The following is an 18,435-nucleotide window of genomic DNA, read 5'->3' as shown; positions in this document are numbered from 1 at the left end:
TGGTCTCTATCGTGTTAACATGCAAAAAATAACAAAGTTTGGCCCTTTAAGGGGCCATTCCTCTGGAACCCATGATGGGATCCGGCCAGTATTCGAAAGGAACCAAGATATTATGCCAATACAAGTTGTATGCAAGTTTGATTAAAGTGGATTGCAAAATGTGGTCTCTATCATGTTCACAAACCAAAAATAGCAAATTTTTGCCCATTAAGGGGCCATAACTCTGGAACCCATGATGGGATCTGGCCAGTTTTCGAAAGGAACCGAGTTATTATGCCAATACAAGTTGTGTGCAAGTTTGATTAAAATTAATTGCAAAATGTGGTCTCTATCATGTTAACGAGAAATTGTGAACGGACGATTGACGGACGAACGACAGACAAAATGCAATCACAAAAGCTCACCCTGTCACTACGTGACAGGTGAGCTAATAAGAGCTGTCTGTAAGACAGTGCGCTCGATTTTTCTCATTGCTTGACTCTGAATTAGAGCTTTGCCAGTAAAAAAATCCAAGTTAAAAAGGGCCATAATTCTGTCAAAATTCAAACCAGAGTTATGGGGATTAATTCTCCTGGTGTAGACTTTGATGGTTAACGAGTATTTTAAGTTTCAAGTCAAAAGCTTTGATAGTAACAGAGATATTTGACTTTATCAAAAACTTTAACCAAAAATTTTAAGTTAAAAAGGGGCATAACTCTGTCAAAATTCAAATCAGAGTTATGGGGATTGTTTCTCCTAGTGCAGACTTTGATAGTAAATTTATTTTAAGTTTAAAGTCAATAGCTTTGATAGTAACAGAGATATTTGACTTTATCAAAAACTTTAACCAACGGCGACACCGACGCCGGGGCGAGTACAATAACTCTACTTTTTCTTCGAAAAGTCGAGCTAAAAATGGAGATAATAAAAAGAAATTTGAATAAAGGGAGCTAATTCAAAAACTAGGTAAGGTAGAGTTATGGTTCTTTGACACTGCTCTTCCCATCAATGGCCTCTATCATTTTGTGAAGTTTCAATGAAATGTAATTAATACTTTTCAAGTAATGCTCCAGACAAGACTTATTTTGTGTAATAAAAGGAGAGAATTCAAAACCTAGGTAAAACAGAGTTATGGTTCTTTGACATTGCACTTTCCGTCAATGACCTCTATTATTTTGTGAAGATTCAATAAAATGCCATTAATACTTTTCAAGTAATGATCCGGACAAGCCTTATTTTGTATAATAAAGGGAGATAATTCAAAAACTAGGTAAGGTAGAGTTATAATGTCTTTGACATTGCACTTTGTCTCAATCCCCTCTATAATTACGTGAAGTTTCAATCAAATGCCATTAATACTTTTCAAGTTATACTCTGGACAAAATTGTGACAGACGGACAAAGCAGCAACTATATGCTCGCCCTTCAGGGAGCATAAAAATATTTTACCTAGAATCAAGAAACCATGTACAGTGACAGGATATCCTATGGAAATACATCTAGCGAGTCATTACGACCTTTTGTGAATGTAGTTTGTTCGTATTTTTGTTACTTATTTTCTAATTTTGGAGAACAATTTATCACAAGCATGGGTACACGTAATGTGGAGCTTGATTTTGTCTGCCTAGTCAGGTTCATTGTGATTTTCTTGATAATGAACTTTCAACTGACACAGTGTCTTCTACTGTAACAGGCACTTCGAAATTTAATTTGGCTGGGTTCTCGAAGTACTCATGTTCTGAACTTAACGGTATGAACACTTTCATTGCTTTTAACCTATTAAGTGGTCCTAACAAGCTACAGATATGATACTCAGACACATGTCAACAGAATACACAGTATGATTATATATGCTTCGTGTTGACATATAATGTTCACTTTTCAGTGTAATAATTTGAGTTTAGAGCCATAGCAATACCATTTAGGTGAAATGGCAACTTTTCCAGCTTTTGGCAGTAGAGGAAGACCCAAGGTGTCCCTGTGTGCATTGTTTCCTCACAGACGTGCACCTGGGTAGAACCACCGACCTTCAGTGAGCCAGCTGGATGAATTCCTAACACGAAGAAGTCTACATCTCGAGCCAGGTTTCAATTCCAAAGTGAAAGTGCTTTGAAGTCAGCAACAACTCGACACAGAATACCCCACGGAATAATAAGGTGAAAATATGTTAGAAATGGATATAAATCACAACAAAGGGTAACATTTCTTCATCTTTTTTTTTTCATTTACATAACTTCAAATAACATATTTTCCAGTAAATTGCCATTCTCCAATTTCATTGGTCAAGTCAGCATTTTTCCCATAATGCAGTATTGAATCATCCAATCATATTCGCCCATCCAAACCTGCCAGCCAATAGGTTTTCAGCAAGAATGTCATCAAGAACATGATTGGACAATGCTTGCATCAGTTTAAAAATGGTGAATCAAACAACAAAACTGGAAAATGAGAATTTCCTGGAGAAACAGCTGCTTTAGTAATGACAACAATATGACTTAAAAAACATGGATTTCTCATTCACTCTCAAGTAACATGATCAACATGAGCTTGTCTACTTAATAAAAAAAGATATGTAGAACTAAAATGATTCAAATATGCATGTCTTCCATAAAAAAGACTGCAAGCAATAGCTTTCTTTTTACGTTACAACACAAGACTTTGAAACACATTTATTGTTAAAGTGTGTAGATTATTGAAATATTTTCGTTCTGAAAATGTTAACTTCACAAGTACAGTACATTGTAAAAGCAAGATCTCATCACACCAATAATAAATTTCTAAAAATACAAATGTAAAATTTGAAAAAAAAAACTAGAAAACGTTATAAAATGCTTATAAATGTTATGAATAACATCTTCAACAATACTTTAAATAACAACATCTGCAGATTCACTGATAGGCAACATTAAGATGTCTTTGTTGCTCTGCATAATGAAACAATCTAAACTATTTTACATCACATGATAAGTTACTTGGGTATAAAATGTGTAAGTTTTAAAGTACCAAATAAATCTCTAAGATTTACGTTAAATTGTAAGGCGTGATATACATCAACTAATACTGTTTGTGCCTAGAGATAACTGATTTTCTGTTACTATTTCTACCCGTGTATAACTATCCAGTGAAAATACCTGACAACCATTTATGTAAAAGTAATGTTTCAAAATTTGAATGATCACGTATTTGGTTTTAGAAACCACATAAACTGACACACTTCAAGTTCATTTTGAACAGTAATTTACCATAATGTTTTGGATGTGTTTTTTTAATGTCTATAAGTCTATGTACTACAACAACTCTAATATAATAAATGATCAAAATGTTGTTTGTGCAACTATGTTCAATTTACACATACTGGCATTTAACTGAAAGGGTAATTTACTATTCTACAATGATTTGTTAAAACAAACTGAATACTTTTTCCAAGAAAAAGTATTTTGAGCATGTGCATGCTTTCACTAAGCTGATCAATTTAACAGTAATATTTTCTTACGTCTATTTATAAATCAATCCATCAATGAACCATTCAAATACTCAGCCTTCAACCAATTACTCTTTTCATTCATACAACCACACTTTAATGTCATTCATACACTACTTTTTCAAGCGTTCATGAAAAAATGATTCAATAGAATCTGTATTCCATTTTTCAATGCCTAACGTTTCGCGTGCATTTCTATCTTCATCCATCAGGTGAATCTCAGGATCCGCGCCTCGGACATATTTAACCTCGAGTCCCGGAAACTGGTTAGGCCTCTCGCTCTTCACGAAGGCTGGAACACAGAAAAATTTATCAACTAAAAATGCACAGATAATGTTTTTCATCGAGATGTTAATAACAGGTGTCACTAAAACTTACAGGATAATATTTTTTATTGAAATGACAAAAAACAGGTGTAAATAAAAATAACAGGATAATATTTTTTATTGAGATGTCAATAAATGGAGACACAAAAAATAACAAGATAATATTTTCGCTGAGATGTCAATAACAGGTGTCACCAACAAGAGTTGTCACAGGAGACAGCACTCGACTATTTCGATGCTTTATCGTGAAACTGGGCATATCAGAGGAAGCTGGAGCTGTCACTGGAGTGTTTCATGAGTCCAATGTGAATGAAGATATTGGACAAAATTATTAAATAAGAAGAGAGATAAAGATAAAGTGTATTAAACCTTAAATAACCTGTAAATAAGTGAAATTCTAAGCAAAAAGGGGGCATAATTCATGAAACATTGGGGCAAGAGTGATGCACCTTGTGTCATATGATGTGGTGATGATGTGGAACAACAACTTTGACTCAAATCCATTTAGTAACAAGAGCTCGTAGAACACGAAATGCCCCCTTGATGCATTTAGTAATTGAATAAGGAACAGATATTATTTGGTCACTGTACACAAAAGTTCTACTGTTCTGGGTCCATGTGACCTTGACCTTTGACCTATTCACCTCAATATTAATAGGGTCATCTGCTGGTCATGATCAACCTCCCTAATAAGTTTAATGATCATAGGCCCAAGCGTTCTCAAGTTATCGTCAGGAAACAGTTTAACTGTTCCGGGTCAATGTGACCTTGACTGTTGGCCTACTGACCTCAAAATCAGTAGGAGTTATCTGTTGGTCATGACCAACCTCCCTATTAACTTTCATGATCCTAGGCCCAAGAGTTCTTGAGATATCATTTGGAAACTGTTCAACTGTTCCGGGTCATTTTGACCTTGACCTTTGACCTCAAAATCAATAGGGATCATTTGCTATCATGATCACCCTTCCTATCAAGTTTCGTGATCCTAGGTCCAAGCGTTCTCCAGTTATTGTCCGGAAGTGGTTTAACTGTTCCGGGTCACTGTGAACTTGACCTTCGACCTACTGACCTCAAAATCAACAGGGGTCATTCGCTGGTTATGACCAACCTCCCTATCAACTTTCATAATCCCAGGCCCAAGCATTCATGAGTTATCATCCGGAAACTGTTTTACTGTTCTTGGTCTTTGTGACCTTGACCTTTGACCTACTAACCTCAAAATCAATAAGAGTCATCCGCTGGTCATGACCAGCCTCCCTATTAACTTTCATGATTCTACGCCCAAGCCTTCTTGAGTTATCATCCGGAAACTGTTTAACTGTCACTGTGACCTTGACCTTTGACCTACTGACCTCAAAATCAAGCAAATCAATAGGGGTCATCTGCTGGTTATGACCAACCTCCCTATCAACTTTCATGAAACTAGGTCCAAGCGTTCTTGAGTTATCATCCGGAAATGGATTGGTCTATATACAGACCGACCAACATCTGCAAAACAATAAACCGCTCCTTCTTCGAAGGGGGGCATAATAACTGATATAGAGTGAAAGTGCACTAAAACTTTATACTGAAAATCTAAGTTTAAAGGGGAGATAATTCATGATATAATGGTACTAGAGTTATGTCCCTTGAGTCTGATGAGTGAGTGATGATGTTGAACAACTTTTTAAAGCTTTAATCAAATCCTCTCTGTAATAACAGAGATCTAGCGAAAATGCATCAAAATTAACCTTAAATTCTAAGTAAAATGGGGTCATAATTCATGAAAAATTTGTGCCAAAGTTATGGACCTTGTGTCATATGATGTGGTTGATACAGTGAAACAAATCCATCTAGTAATTACAGAGATAAAGAGAAAGTGTTTCAACACCTTATCCAAGGTGTGGATGCGGAAGGACGCAGAAGCCGGGTCGAGTAGGAAAGCTCTCCGTACTTTGTACAGTCAAGCTAAAAATAACAGGATAAAAACATCTTTAATGAGATGTCTATAGTTAACAAGGTACAAATACATAACTCAGGAATTCCTGTCTATTTTGAAAATAAATCCTATATGCATTGACAAATAAGTTAAATCAATGGCACTTGAGAACATTTTAATGCTGAACTTCATTTTTCATATAACTAAATGAACCTTCGGAAATTGAAGAGTATTTACACCACCTACCCTGCACCTGAGGATATCTCCCCAGCTTTCATCCACACACTCGTAATTCTGCGTATGGATATACCTGCAAAAGATTTATCTAATTTAATACATCTTCTTTAAATAGAATCTAAAAACACCATTAAAATACTGTAAAGAAAATCAGGAAAGTCAAAAAAGGTTTTAAGCAACCCTATCTATCTTAGAACACTGCTTAACTCCCCTTCCAGATATTATTAACTGACAAAAATTATAAATTCATGTCAGCTATAAATTCTTTCACAGTCCAGTCCAAAATACTGCAAGAAAATCCAAATCAAACAAATCATACATGTATGTTTACCTTTAAAGCTTCATCAGAATTTGCATCTTCCTGGCAACAGTTTAAACAACCATCTTTTATAGGAGTGAGATTGTATTCATCAAGCAGTTTACAGGAGGCACACATCAGATTTGGGGTGAAACCAAGACTTCTGCATTCTTCCTCTGACAGTTTATCTCCTAAACCTAGCTGTATCTGAAAGGTAAATAAATTTTACTAATCGAGGGTTCAACGCAATAAGGGCGTATCTACATATATTTATTATATGTAGATATGCCCTTATTGCGTTGAACCCTCGTAATATGAATGTTAAGACACTGTCAACATTAGTACAAGTTAATCTAAGTTACCATATATTCCCTACTTTACACCCTCCCCCTAAAATATGCCCAAATACATTTAAAAAGAAGAAGTTAATTTAGGTCATAAGTAATAGTGCTATATATCATGTATATGTTAAATTCAATCATTCATTTTAAGAGGGATTTATTGTTTATATTTACTAAAAATATTTTTTCGGGGCCTTCATAACATTTATAACTGTTATAAAGGCCCTGAACTATGAACAATATAACACAATCCAAAGTGAAAGAACACTACTTTCACAGAAAAAATCCTTTTTTAAACTGCCTAGGTAAAAAAATACAATAAAAAAACTTTAATTTTTTTATGTATAAACATCAACTTGTTTCTTTCCACTGAATGTATCGCCGTGTATCGTTGTTAGGGTGTGCAACATTGCCAGTCTATTCCGAATGTTGTGTAAACACAATTTATTTTGAGAATCAATTTTAGACGAAATATCTTCCCTCTAGATCCCCTCGCAAATAGTTCACGGGGAAAACTGTTTTTGTCTAAGTAGATTCTAAATATATTATAACCTGCTGAATGTACATAGTAACATACAAAACGGCGGAATGTGTATTGAAAAGTGTACACAATTGACATTATATTGGATATTAGGGGTTTTAAAGGTAAATTTTAACAAAATATCGCAGTAACGTTATGTTCAACTGTATCAAGTCAAAATGTCCCCTAGTCAAAACACCCCCATTTTGGTCAAAACGTCCCCCATTTGGTTTAGAACATGGTCAAAATTTTTTATTTTAATCTTATTTTTAATCTTTTATATTAAATATTTTTCAATCATGTATTACTCAAAATCAATTTTATTGACACCTAAATTGATTTAATCAACACCTATCATATATTAGCACCAGGTGTCATAAACCCATTAATCACCAGTTATAAGGTGTGAACATTTGAGAAAGGATTATCTTTTTTATATAATGTGTTGAGATCATGTACTTTTCGTACAAGTCTATAATAAAATATCTTGTCTATTCTTTTTCTCAGCACAATTAACATTCAAGTCCAACTAATTTGACGTGATCCTAGGAAATATTGAGATAATTTTTTCATAAAGGCAATATCCCCACTTGCGTCAAACACTTGAATGACCAAAATAGTTCAAGCAACTTCCAATGCTAAAGGTTTAAATGTCAATCATTTCATAAATTGGCCATAAAACAAAATATAACTTACATGTATCGAAAGAGGATTCAATCCCTCATTAATCTATGTTAAAATTATCAAATGATATCCAAAATTACCAATTTTCTGGTGATTTAAACCTTTGTGTGTACTGTACACGATCAACGTTAACGGTGTTTTAAACAGGGCACTCGTTTGACCATTTTTGGGGCCGAATATGGGTACCATTCCCCTCATAAAATATGCTTTTTTCCCCTTTCTCAGAAGAAAATTCCCCTGATAACAGGTGTTTGACACAACTATATAATGAACTCTCTTTCAAGTTGTATTATAGTGCCTCTAAGGAAGAATACTGCTTCAAGTTCAATATAATTACATTAGTTAAAAATGACTGAAAACAGTATTAATGAGTGTGAAAAGCAGTAACATATATATGGCAAACTTCCCCTTTTTGTCTTAAAACGACGAAAAATTCCCCTTTCTAAGGGTATGGGTACCTGTCCTCAAAAGTTGTCTAGTGCCCTGGTTTACCTGTTTACATGCCATATAAAACCAATAACTTTACATGACTGTGTACTGTGATTTTATTTCCATTATTTTGGTCCAAAGTTTTGATGTTTAGATTCACAAATATAAAACAATCTGAACGTCGACTTATTTTGACTAAATCAACATTTGCTCAACTGTTAAACCAGTGTACTGCATCATGGTATATTTTACGTGTAAGAAAATACTACACTCTACTGATCAGGGCCCTTTTAGACCGGAAGGTCTTTTCACCCCAAGACACCCAAAGACACCCCAAAACACCCCAAGACACCTAGAATATTAATTTATTTGTATCATTTATTAAAAATATATATCTTAAAGACATGCTAATACAGACTGTAACAGTTAAGATAACCTTAGAGTAGATTTTTTCAAGGAAATACATCTAAGAACATCAGCTGAAATGAACTTGTTATTAATGTGAAAGGGAGGTAAAGCCAACATTACTATGTTAATTACATATTTATTTATTTCCCTTGGATATAGTCATTCTGCAGATCCCTGACACCCTTACAGTAAAACATTTTTATTTTTTACTCAAATTTACAAACATATTTTAAAAACACAAATAACTTCTGAATGAAAGGGAAATAACTGGATCTCCTTTAGACTTTATCATAGTTAAGCTTTTTGGATTATTCCCCTTGAATTATTTTTTTTCTAAAGTTACCTTTTTTATGATTCAGAAAAAAAGAAAACTATCACCTAAAACATTAAAATATGTTATTATTTTGACATTTTGATACTAAACAATAGGATAATTAATATTTTTTAGGTGTCTTGGGGTGTCTTTGGGTGTTTTGGGGTGTCTTGGGGTGAAAAGACCCTCCCCTTTTAGACATTACAATGCAAATTGCAAAATAAAATGTAAAATAATGAATATTGAAGTTAAAAATGAGCATGCACACGTCTTATAATGGGCTATTCCAGATAATATCTGAACCCCCCTATGGAAGGCACTTTTTTTTGTCCAAGGGGGGTATTTCCTGGCAGTTGTCCAGGGGGGGTCTGTCCAGGGGGTGTTCTGGAAACGGTTTGTCCAAGGGGGTCTTTTTGGGCAAAAATGCCTCCCATAGTCCTGTCCAGGGGGGTCTGTCCAAGGGGGGTTCTCGAAAGAGTTTGTCCAAGGGGGTCTTTTTGGGCAAAAATGCCTTCCATAGGCTTGTCCAGGGGGGTCTGTCCAAGTGGGGTTCTCGAAAAAGTTCGTCCAAGGGGGTCTTTTTGGGCAAAAATGCCTTCCATAGGCTTGTCCAGGGGGGTCTGTCCAAGGGGGGTTCTCGAAAGAGTTTGTCCAAGGGGGTCTTTTTGGGCAAAAATGCCTTCCATAGGCTTGTCCAGGGGGGTCTGTCCAAGGGGGGTTCTGGAAACGGTTTGTCCAAGGGGGTCTTTTCGGGCAGGTGGGGGGTGGGGTTGTCCAAAGGGGTTCTGGAAACAGTTTGTCGGGCAAAAATGCCTTCCATAGTCTTGTCCAAGGGGGGTTCTTGAAAGAGTTTGTCCAAGGGGGTCTTTCCTTGTCCAGGGATGGGGCATCTGGAAACAGCTTGTCCAAGGGGGTCTTTTCAAGCAGAAATGCCTTCTGTCGCCTTGCCTTATATATAGTGGTTTGTCCAAGGTGGTCTGGAAACAGATTGTCCAAGGTGGTCTTTTCAGGTCAAATGCCTTCTGTAGCCTTGCCTTATATATAGTGGTTTGTCCAAGGTGGTCTGGAAACAGATTGTCCAAGGTGGTCTTTTCAGGTCAAATGCCTTCTATAATCTTCAGCTTCTCAGAGGGGTCCTTTTCAGCAAAAAATGCCAAAAACATCTTGCCTGTGCAGGGGGTGGGGTCAATCAGAGGGTGGGTCATGTTTAAGACTGTTAAGCCATTTGTCCAAGGGGGTCTTTTTGTGCAAAAATGCCTTCTATATAATTGTGTCTGGGAGGGGGTCTTCTAAGGGTGTCGATAAGCAGTTTGTGCAAGCTAGGGTGTCTTTTCAGGCAAAAATGCCTTCCGTAATCTGTCATGTCCATGCGTCTCTCAGAGGGGGATCTATAAGCAGTTTGTCCAGAGGTCTTTTCTGTGGAAAATGCCGTGCATAGTCTTAACTGCAGGGTTTGGTAAATAATTCAGTCAGTTTCCACTATATTGATGTTTTCATTTAGTTGTTGGGAACAGGTAAAACAAGATAAAATATATTGTATTCAAGTGAAGTTATATACCATACATGCACAAGTAGGATATGTAAAATTATTTGGTGATCAAACATGAAATAGTCTTGATACATAATAATTATGTTTGAGTAAATGATTTTTGTGTATGAATAAGCCTAACTTGATACAACTTAAGGTATTGGACCCCTAATAGTTATGTTTAAAAAATGGCATTTGCTTGGTATATTCTTAAAGTTCACCATGTTTCGCACTCACAGTGTTGCAAATTTTAAAACAACTTTTACCGTGCCGTTTTTTGTAAATTTTGTATAATTTATGGTATTTCCTCAAGCTCAAGTAGAGACAAATTTCAATGTGATGGCCACTATCTAAAACGTATGCAGAGAAGTCATTACACCATTAATTTTGATAAAAGAAACATCATCAAACTATTGTTAAACAATTATAAAACTGTAAATATCATTTTTTCTAGGGTGCCTCAAGTAAACTGATTTAATGAGACAGAATTCTAACTCCAACATTGAAAAATTAAGGCCGAATCCTGTGGGTCTGTTTTGAATTTTGCTCACTACATCAAAAATAACCTTGGGGCATAAGTAAAACCTACCTGCATTTCTTCCACAATATGTAATCTAAAGAACGAAGGCAAAATAGAGAACTTTTACCGCATGTAACTCAGTATTTTTAAAGATGTCTAACTCTACCCCTCCTGATTCAGAGGTAAATTCACTTTGAACAGCAAGAAATCGCTTATAAAATGACTTTTTTTCCACTTTTGTACAATACATCCATAGTCTTGAAAGAAGTAAAAACTTACTAGAAACAAGAGCACCGCCTTGCGGGTGCTGACGCTCATCTGATTTTTTTTGTGTAATAGAAATATTGTCCTACCCATGATTTTCTAAGTCTAAAAAGGGCCATCATTCTTGCAAAAAGCAGGATAGAGTTATGTTTCTTGATGTACAGTGGTCCACTTATGATGGTGAAAAACTGTTGCAAGTTTTAAAGCAATAGCTTTGATAGTTTATGGAGAAAAGTTGACTTAAACATAATACTCAACCAAAAAATGATTTTCTAAGTCCAAAAGGGGCAATAATTATTGCAAAAAGCAGGATGGAGTTATGTTGCTTGCTGTACAGGGTCAGCTTATGATGGTGAACAAGTGTTGCAAGTTTCAAAGCAATAGCTTTGATAGTTTAAGAGAAAAAGTTGACCTAAACATAAAACTTTAAACCCAAAAAATCTGATATTTTCTAAGTCCAAAGGGGCCATAAATCTTGCAAAAAGCAGGACGGAGTTATGTTTCTTGCTGTACAGGGTCAACTTATGATGGTGAACAAGTTTTTGCAAGTTTTAAAGCAAAAGCTTTGATAGTTTAGGATAAAAGCTGACCTAAACATAAAACTTAACCAAGAAAACTGATTTTCTAAGTCCAAAAGGGGCAATAAATCTTGCAAAAAGCAAGATAGAGTTATGTTTCTTGATGTACAGGGTCTGCTTATGATGGTGAACAAGTATTCCAAGTTTCAATGCAATAGCTTTGATAGTTTAGGAGAAAAGTTGACCTAAACATAAAACTTAACCAAGAAATCTGATATTTTCTAAGTACAAAAGGGGCCAAAAATCTTGCAAAAAGCAAGATGGAGTTATGTTTCTTGCTATACAGGGTCAGCTTATGATGGTGAACAAGTATTCCAAGTTTCAAAGCAATAGCTTTGATAGTTTAGGAGACAAGCTGACCTAAACATAAAACTTAACCAGGCAACGCCGACGCCGACGCCGACAACCGCTCAAGTGATGACAATAACTCATCATTTTTTTTCAAAAAATCAGATGAGCTAAAAAGGAAAATATTGAGAAAAAAAATTTGGTCCCAGTGGGGCTTGAACCTACGCCCCCCCCCCCCCCCCCCCACCCCTGAAAATTGCAGTCAAAGTAGGTTTATGGTAGGAATTGAATACTCTTCAAAAAGGAGATACTCTATCACGGGTCCAATACCTTAACTGGTATAATATGTATTCATATTTTGTCTTATTTAACCCTGCTATTATCTTGAGTTCAGATATCACAGTTTTTCGGCAGTTTGCATGCTGTTCATTTGCAACATGTTTGTGTAAATTCAGCAGAATGGAAGTTTCAATATTAATTTCTGTAGATAATTATATTCCCTTAGACTTTGATAATTTGTCACAACATAAAATCTGCAAGTGTGAACAGGTGAACAGAGGAAAAAAATATTTCTTCTCCTAGCAATAATGTTGAATAAAGTATAAAGTCCAGTACAAGTTACACTTGATATCTGCAAAATTTCATCATGACAGAACATATGATTGTTGAGTGACAGCTCTTGGAGAAAGTGGATTTTGTGTGAAAATGTGAAAAATTCATTTGGGTGGTATAGCTTAGGTAAAAAAGATATTAGACAAGAGCACCGCAATTCAGAGCAATATATACACTAGAAGGTATGACCTTTGACCCCTAAGTGTGACCAAAGGGTTATATCAGAGGATGGGAGAAAAATTAAAAGAACTTGACTGTTGAAGCCCAAAGGACAGGAACTACAAAAGGAAGAAAATGCTAAGTCCACAGAAACAAACAATTCTAAGTCTACAAAAAAATTCCTTCCCAGGGACAGATATGTCAAAATACACCTAAAAATTGGAGGTACCATCCATGTTGTACCACAGAAAAGTGGTCTCAGTTTTTCCCTACGGCCAATAATAAAAAAGTTACAAAACAAGCTATTTATAGTAACATAAAAGGGAAGTAATTAAAAAAAAAATTATTGTATGTGAACAAAAAGGGTCTGCCAAATAAAAACAAGAGCACTGCAATGCAGAACAATTGTAATATACACCAGATATAAATTCATATGACCTTTGACCCCTAAGTGTAACCTTGAGCTGAAGCAAGCTACCCAAAACATGCGCTCTGCACGTCGTCTTGATGTGTTGAACATTTGTGCCAAGTTTCTTTGAAATCTTTCAAGCTGTTCAAGAGTTACAGATCGGACACGAAACAAAGTCATATGACCTTTGACCCCTAAGTGTGACCTTGACCTTGAAGTGAGCCATCCAGAACATGCGCTCTGCACCTTGTCTCTATGTGGTGAACATTTGTGTCAAGTTTCTTCAAAATCCTTCAAGGGTTTCAAGAGTTAAAGAACGGACACGAAATTGCTAACAGACAGACGGACACAGGGGGAATATAATACGTCCATACCTGTCCAACAACATTGAAGAATACAGTATAACAATTACATCAGGTACATAACACTATAAATCATGATAGATTATATTTTAGTGACAGGTGTTGGAGAAAGTCTTTGTTTGCTGTCACCCAACCCCACTTTTTCAAGTTGGGTAGGTAGATAGGCAATTCCATTTTTTTTGGTGGGGGGGATTAGATGGGAGGATTATTATACTTTTACCAGTAGATATATGATTGTTTCTTACAGAATATTTCTTCTGTAAAAATAAGACAAATCTGTATATGTGTTGTATAAAAGGATGAAATTAATTAATACAATTTAAACTTTCTTACTTACTATTTTGCTCACTTGAAATATAATTGCGGCACTTGTCATATTGCAACTTAAAAGAAAATTGACCAGCATTGTCCAATAAAAACTTTTGGGGTAGGTAGGGAGACAGCAAACAAACATATATTTAATTTTGGCCTTGGGTGATATAGGCTAAAAACAAGAGCTGGCACAATTGGTGACAAATGCCCCCGAAGTAGGCCCAAGAATGCAACAGTTGTACGCGCAAAAAAATCACGTATCATTTTGTGACCTTGACCTAAGAGGCTATGGTAATAAGCATGACACATCTCAAATTCTCAATATGGTTAACATTAAATTTTGTGTCAAATTATTTTCAAATCCCTTGATAAATGGCAGAGTTATGGACCAGACGAGAAACACCTTTGACTTCTAAGTGTGACCTTGACCTTGGAGCTAGGGGTCTGGGTCTTGTAAATGACAACTCATCTCATTATAGGGAACATTTATGCCAAGTAATTTCAAATCCCCTCATCAATGGCAGAGTTACGGACAGGACAAGAAACAGACCGTGTTAACCTTTGACCTCTAAGTGTGACCTTGACCTTGGAGCTAAGGGTCTGGGTCTTGCTCATAACATGTCATCTCATTATGAGGATCATTTAGCCAATTAAGTTCAAAATCCCTTCATGAATGGCAGAGTTATGGACTGGGCACGAAACATACCCTGTTCACCTTTGACCTCTGTCACCTTGACCTTGGAGTTAGGGGTCTGGGTCTTGCGCATGACATGTCGTCTCCTTATGGTGAATATTTATGTCAAGTTATTTCAAAATCCCTTTATGAATGGAAGAGTTACAGCCCGGACAAGAATTAATGGGGCGCACGGACGCACAGGGCGATTTTAATATGCCCACCTTCGGGGGCATAAAAAATATTTGCATTCAAGTAATGTTAGGTACAGTAACACTGACAAGTTGGACACCATATACACTTAAGGTGGTTCGCGGGTTTCCTACGAAAATTTCGAAGTATGAGATACAAGACTGATATTTGGTCTGTATGTACTAACATATCCTGTCTTTCATTTGGAGTAAAAAGAAAATCGTTCCGAGTCCAAATTTCCTTTGAAGAGCGCCACCTGGCGGCACATATATCTTTCAAGGGAAATCGCCATTTTTCTGTAATAATCGCATTAACATTAATGTTATTACATTTTTTCAAACTCAGGAATATAGCTAAATACAATGTTATTGTTTACATGTTGCGTTTTGTAAATTATTTCATTTGGAAAATGCTTAAATAAAGAGATATCCGTAGTAGGGGTGGGGAAAAATAGCAAAAATATTCAATGTATTTCATTTTTCTGTAATAATCGCATTAACATTAATGTTATTACATTTTTTCAAACTCAGGAATATAGCTAAATTCAATGTTATTGTTTACATGTTGCGTTTTGTAAATTATTTCATTTGGAAAATGCTTAAAAAAAGAGATATCCGTAGTAGGGGTGGGGAAAAATAGCGAAAATATTCAATGTATTTCGTGGCCGTTTAGCCGAAATAAAATAAAACGGAACGGTCAAAGTTCTTGATTTCAAATATATTCTTTTTTAATCATTTGTGAACAAGAAAATAAAATAAAAATAGGGGGTCTTCACGGCAGACTTTTTGTAAATTTACTTTTTATTTGTTTTGGTAATCTAAATATTGTGATTGTTGATACACCAATGACGGCGTTAACGTCGCGCAAATGCTAACTTCATTATGTCTTTCATTGATATAAACAGGACCTTCAGAGTTCACAAAAAAATCTTTAGAATCGTTTTTATTTGAATATATTCACATGATGTACATTGTTGCGTATTTTACAGTCAAAGTATATTATCTAGTAATATATATATCAGAGTCAGTTAAAGCTACTTGCCTACAGTTTGGGTGAAATTTTTCAACACGTTTATGTTCACCAAGTTTGGCACAAAATGTGAATATGTCCCACTAAAACATGTACTATAACTACTGAATATGGTATAAGTGGTTGAATTTTTTATGAAAATGTTTAATCTTGCATAACTCGCGTATCTGGCTCCGTATTTAAGGGTTAGTTAAGTGGTGGGGGGAGGAAGAAAAAATCTTATCAGTTTAGCCGCTATGAATAAAACGGAGCAGTCAAAATTCTTCATTTTCAAAGATAGGTTTCTTTAATTATTCACCGACAATAAAATAGAATAAAAGGAGTGACTTGCAAATTTACATTTGAGCCATGCCATGTGAAAACCAACATAGTGGCAGGGATCACTTTTGGCAGATACTATTATGAGATTAATTCCCATTTGCCTTGAATCAATGAGATTTTTGACAAAATGAATGGGATTTTTTCTTTTTATGATGGGATTTTACATTGGCAGACAGCTTTTATTACACTGAAAAACAAACATCTGTTTATTTGTAAGAACAATTATCTTGTAAATAAACAAAACATATCCTTTCAGAGACACCTTTTACAACTCTAAAATTCAGTGCCAGGAATTGCTGAATAGGTTGATGAAAGTTGTAACCAAGTCTTGGGTCCACATGCATTTTTCCCCTAATGATTTTACTTCAAAGCTGCTTTGTCAAAGTTGAAGTTCAGTTATGTTTTAATCTTTCTGGACTTGATACACTTCCATTAGGTCAAAACAATTTTAAAGTCAAACTTATTTATGACCCTACCCTCAACCATTTCGTTTGGAAATTCGGGCGTTCAGCGTTTTTTATGAAGGGACTTCACCGGAGGTTTCTCCACCATCTTGTTATTCTCATCGCTATTCATCCACGCAAATGGAAGCAGTAAGTTTGTCCTTCCAAATGCTTAAATTTCTGTTTCAATGGTATTTTGAAACATCGCGAAAACAGATTATTTTTGTCTGGTAGTCATAATCATCGGACGCTTTATGGAGATAAAAGCGAAATTCAAGCGCCTAAATGAACGTCATACGAAAATTAAGTAACGGCAAGATCGCATTTCAGCGAAAAGTTGCAATTTCGGCAAAAGATCTACGGCCACGCGGATGCGATTTTTAAGCGCATTTGAGCAAAATTTATGCGATTTTCACCAAAATAATGCGAGAATATCGCGAAATCGCGGCCAAAAGTGATCCCTGTAGTGGCTTTGCGACCAGCATGGATCTAGACCAGCCTGTGCATCCGCGCAGTCTGGTCAGGATCTATGCTGTTCGCTTTCAAAGCCTGTTGCAATTAGAGAGGCTGTATGCGAACAGCATGGATCCTGACCAGACTACGCGGATCCATGCTGGGCGCAAAGCCACTATGTTGATTTTCTCATGGCGCGGCTCATTTTACCTTTTGTAATGTTTAATTGCGAAACTGAACGACATTCCTTATTGCTTTTCAATATTTCAAGTGACTAGCTAACACCGAATCTACTGTTTACAAGATACGAAATGTGGTGAAACTGCTTTCCAGACAAAAATGAAATACATTTTTAACGAAAAGGAATTAACATTTTAAACGGTGGCAAAAGCATCAATATGTTTCTTTTTGTTATGATATATAACTTTATTTAGAGATTTTGGTTTTATATTCTAATTGTGTATTATATATAAACCTATATTGAATATTTTCAATAAAATGAATCAATGTGTTTTATTTATTAAATATGTTCTATATGGAATCTTAAGCAGATGATGGATAAATGAGATAATGCCTCTTACGGTAAAAATCTTCTTCGGTCTGTGAACTTGGAACGGTTTCTTGAGTAAAGTTACACTTTATATCTGCCAAATTTTATCATGATAGGATATGTGATAGCAGAATGACAGCTGGGGCCGTAATCATAAAGCATCTTAAGTATAAGTTTTGATTTAAGTTGAAGATTTTACTTAAGTTTGTGGTGATTTCAGCTTAAGTCTAAGTAAAAAACTTAAGTCCTATTCATAAAACAGCTTAAACTTAAGATATGTAAGAAATGACTTAAGTCATTATAAATTATTTATAAATTATATAACGTTGAATATTGTGAAAAGTTGGTCTTTCCAAATAATGGACTGTAAATGCAAGTATAACTGACGTGGCAATTTCCTGTTAATAGTGGTCGATTTCCACATAAATGGTTTCAAAAGGAACAAAAACTTTACTAGAAATAAAACTAAAAAACATTTAACTTCATGTCGCAACTATATATGACTGTTAGGACAATTGTATAGGGAGAACTTACGAAATATACTCCCAGAAAATACCACAGCGAACTAAGGTTCGCCATCTTGGAAATTTTAAATGTTGCCGCATATCTGAACTCATAAAATAAACAATAGAATCTACCAAATGAGAACAATATTCTGATAATATATAAAGAAAAGATATACCGCTACATTTATGAAAAATGCCTGAATAAATAGTTTATCTGTAAGATATTTATGTTGAACTTTTAGTTTCGTATTTTTTGGGAATAGTTAAAAATAGAATTCTAGGAAAACCAATCTATTTCTGAAT

The 18,435-nt window shown here is 35.3% G+C and overlaps 1 protein-coding gene across 1 annotated transcript; it reads right to left on the bottom strand.

Moving 5' to 3' along the window:
* Positions 1-2,175: 2,175 nt before the first annotated feature.
* On the bottom strand, positions 2,176-18,288 carry LOC123559812 (selenoprotein F-like). The gene is made up of 4 exons (XM_053525139.1): positions 18,161-18,288; positions 6,272-6,445; positions 5,950-6,013; positions 2,176-3,751 (listed from the first exon to the last, which is right to left on the bottom strand). The coding sequence occupies exons 1-4, from the start codon at positions 18,203-18,205 to the stop codon at positions 3,573-3,575; spliced, it is 462 nt and encodes a 153-aa protein (XP_053381114.1). The 5' UTR covers positions 18,206-18,288; the 3' UTR covers positions 2,176-3,572.
* Positions 18,289-18,435: the final 147 nt, after the last annotated feature.

The sequence above is a fragment of the Mercenaria mercenaria genome, chromosome 15 (assembly GCF_021730395.1).
Source record: "Mercenaria mercenaria strain notata chromosome 15, MADL_Memer_1, whole genome shotgun sequence".
Classification (NCBI taxonomy): Eukaryota; Metazoa; Mollusca; class Bivalvia; order Venerida; family Veneridae; genus Mercenaria; species Mercenaria mercenaria.
This window is presented reverse-complemented; position numbering and strand designations above follow the sequence as displayed.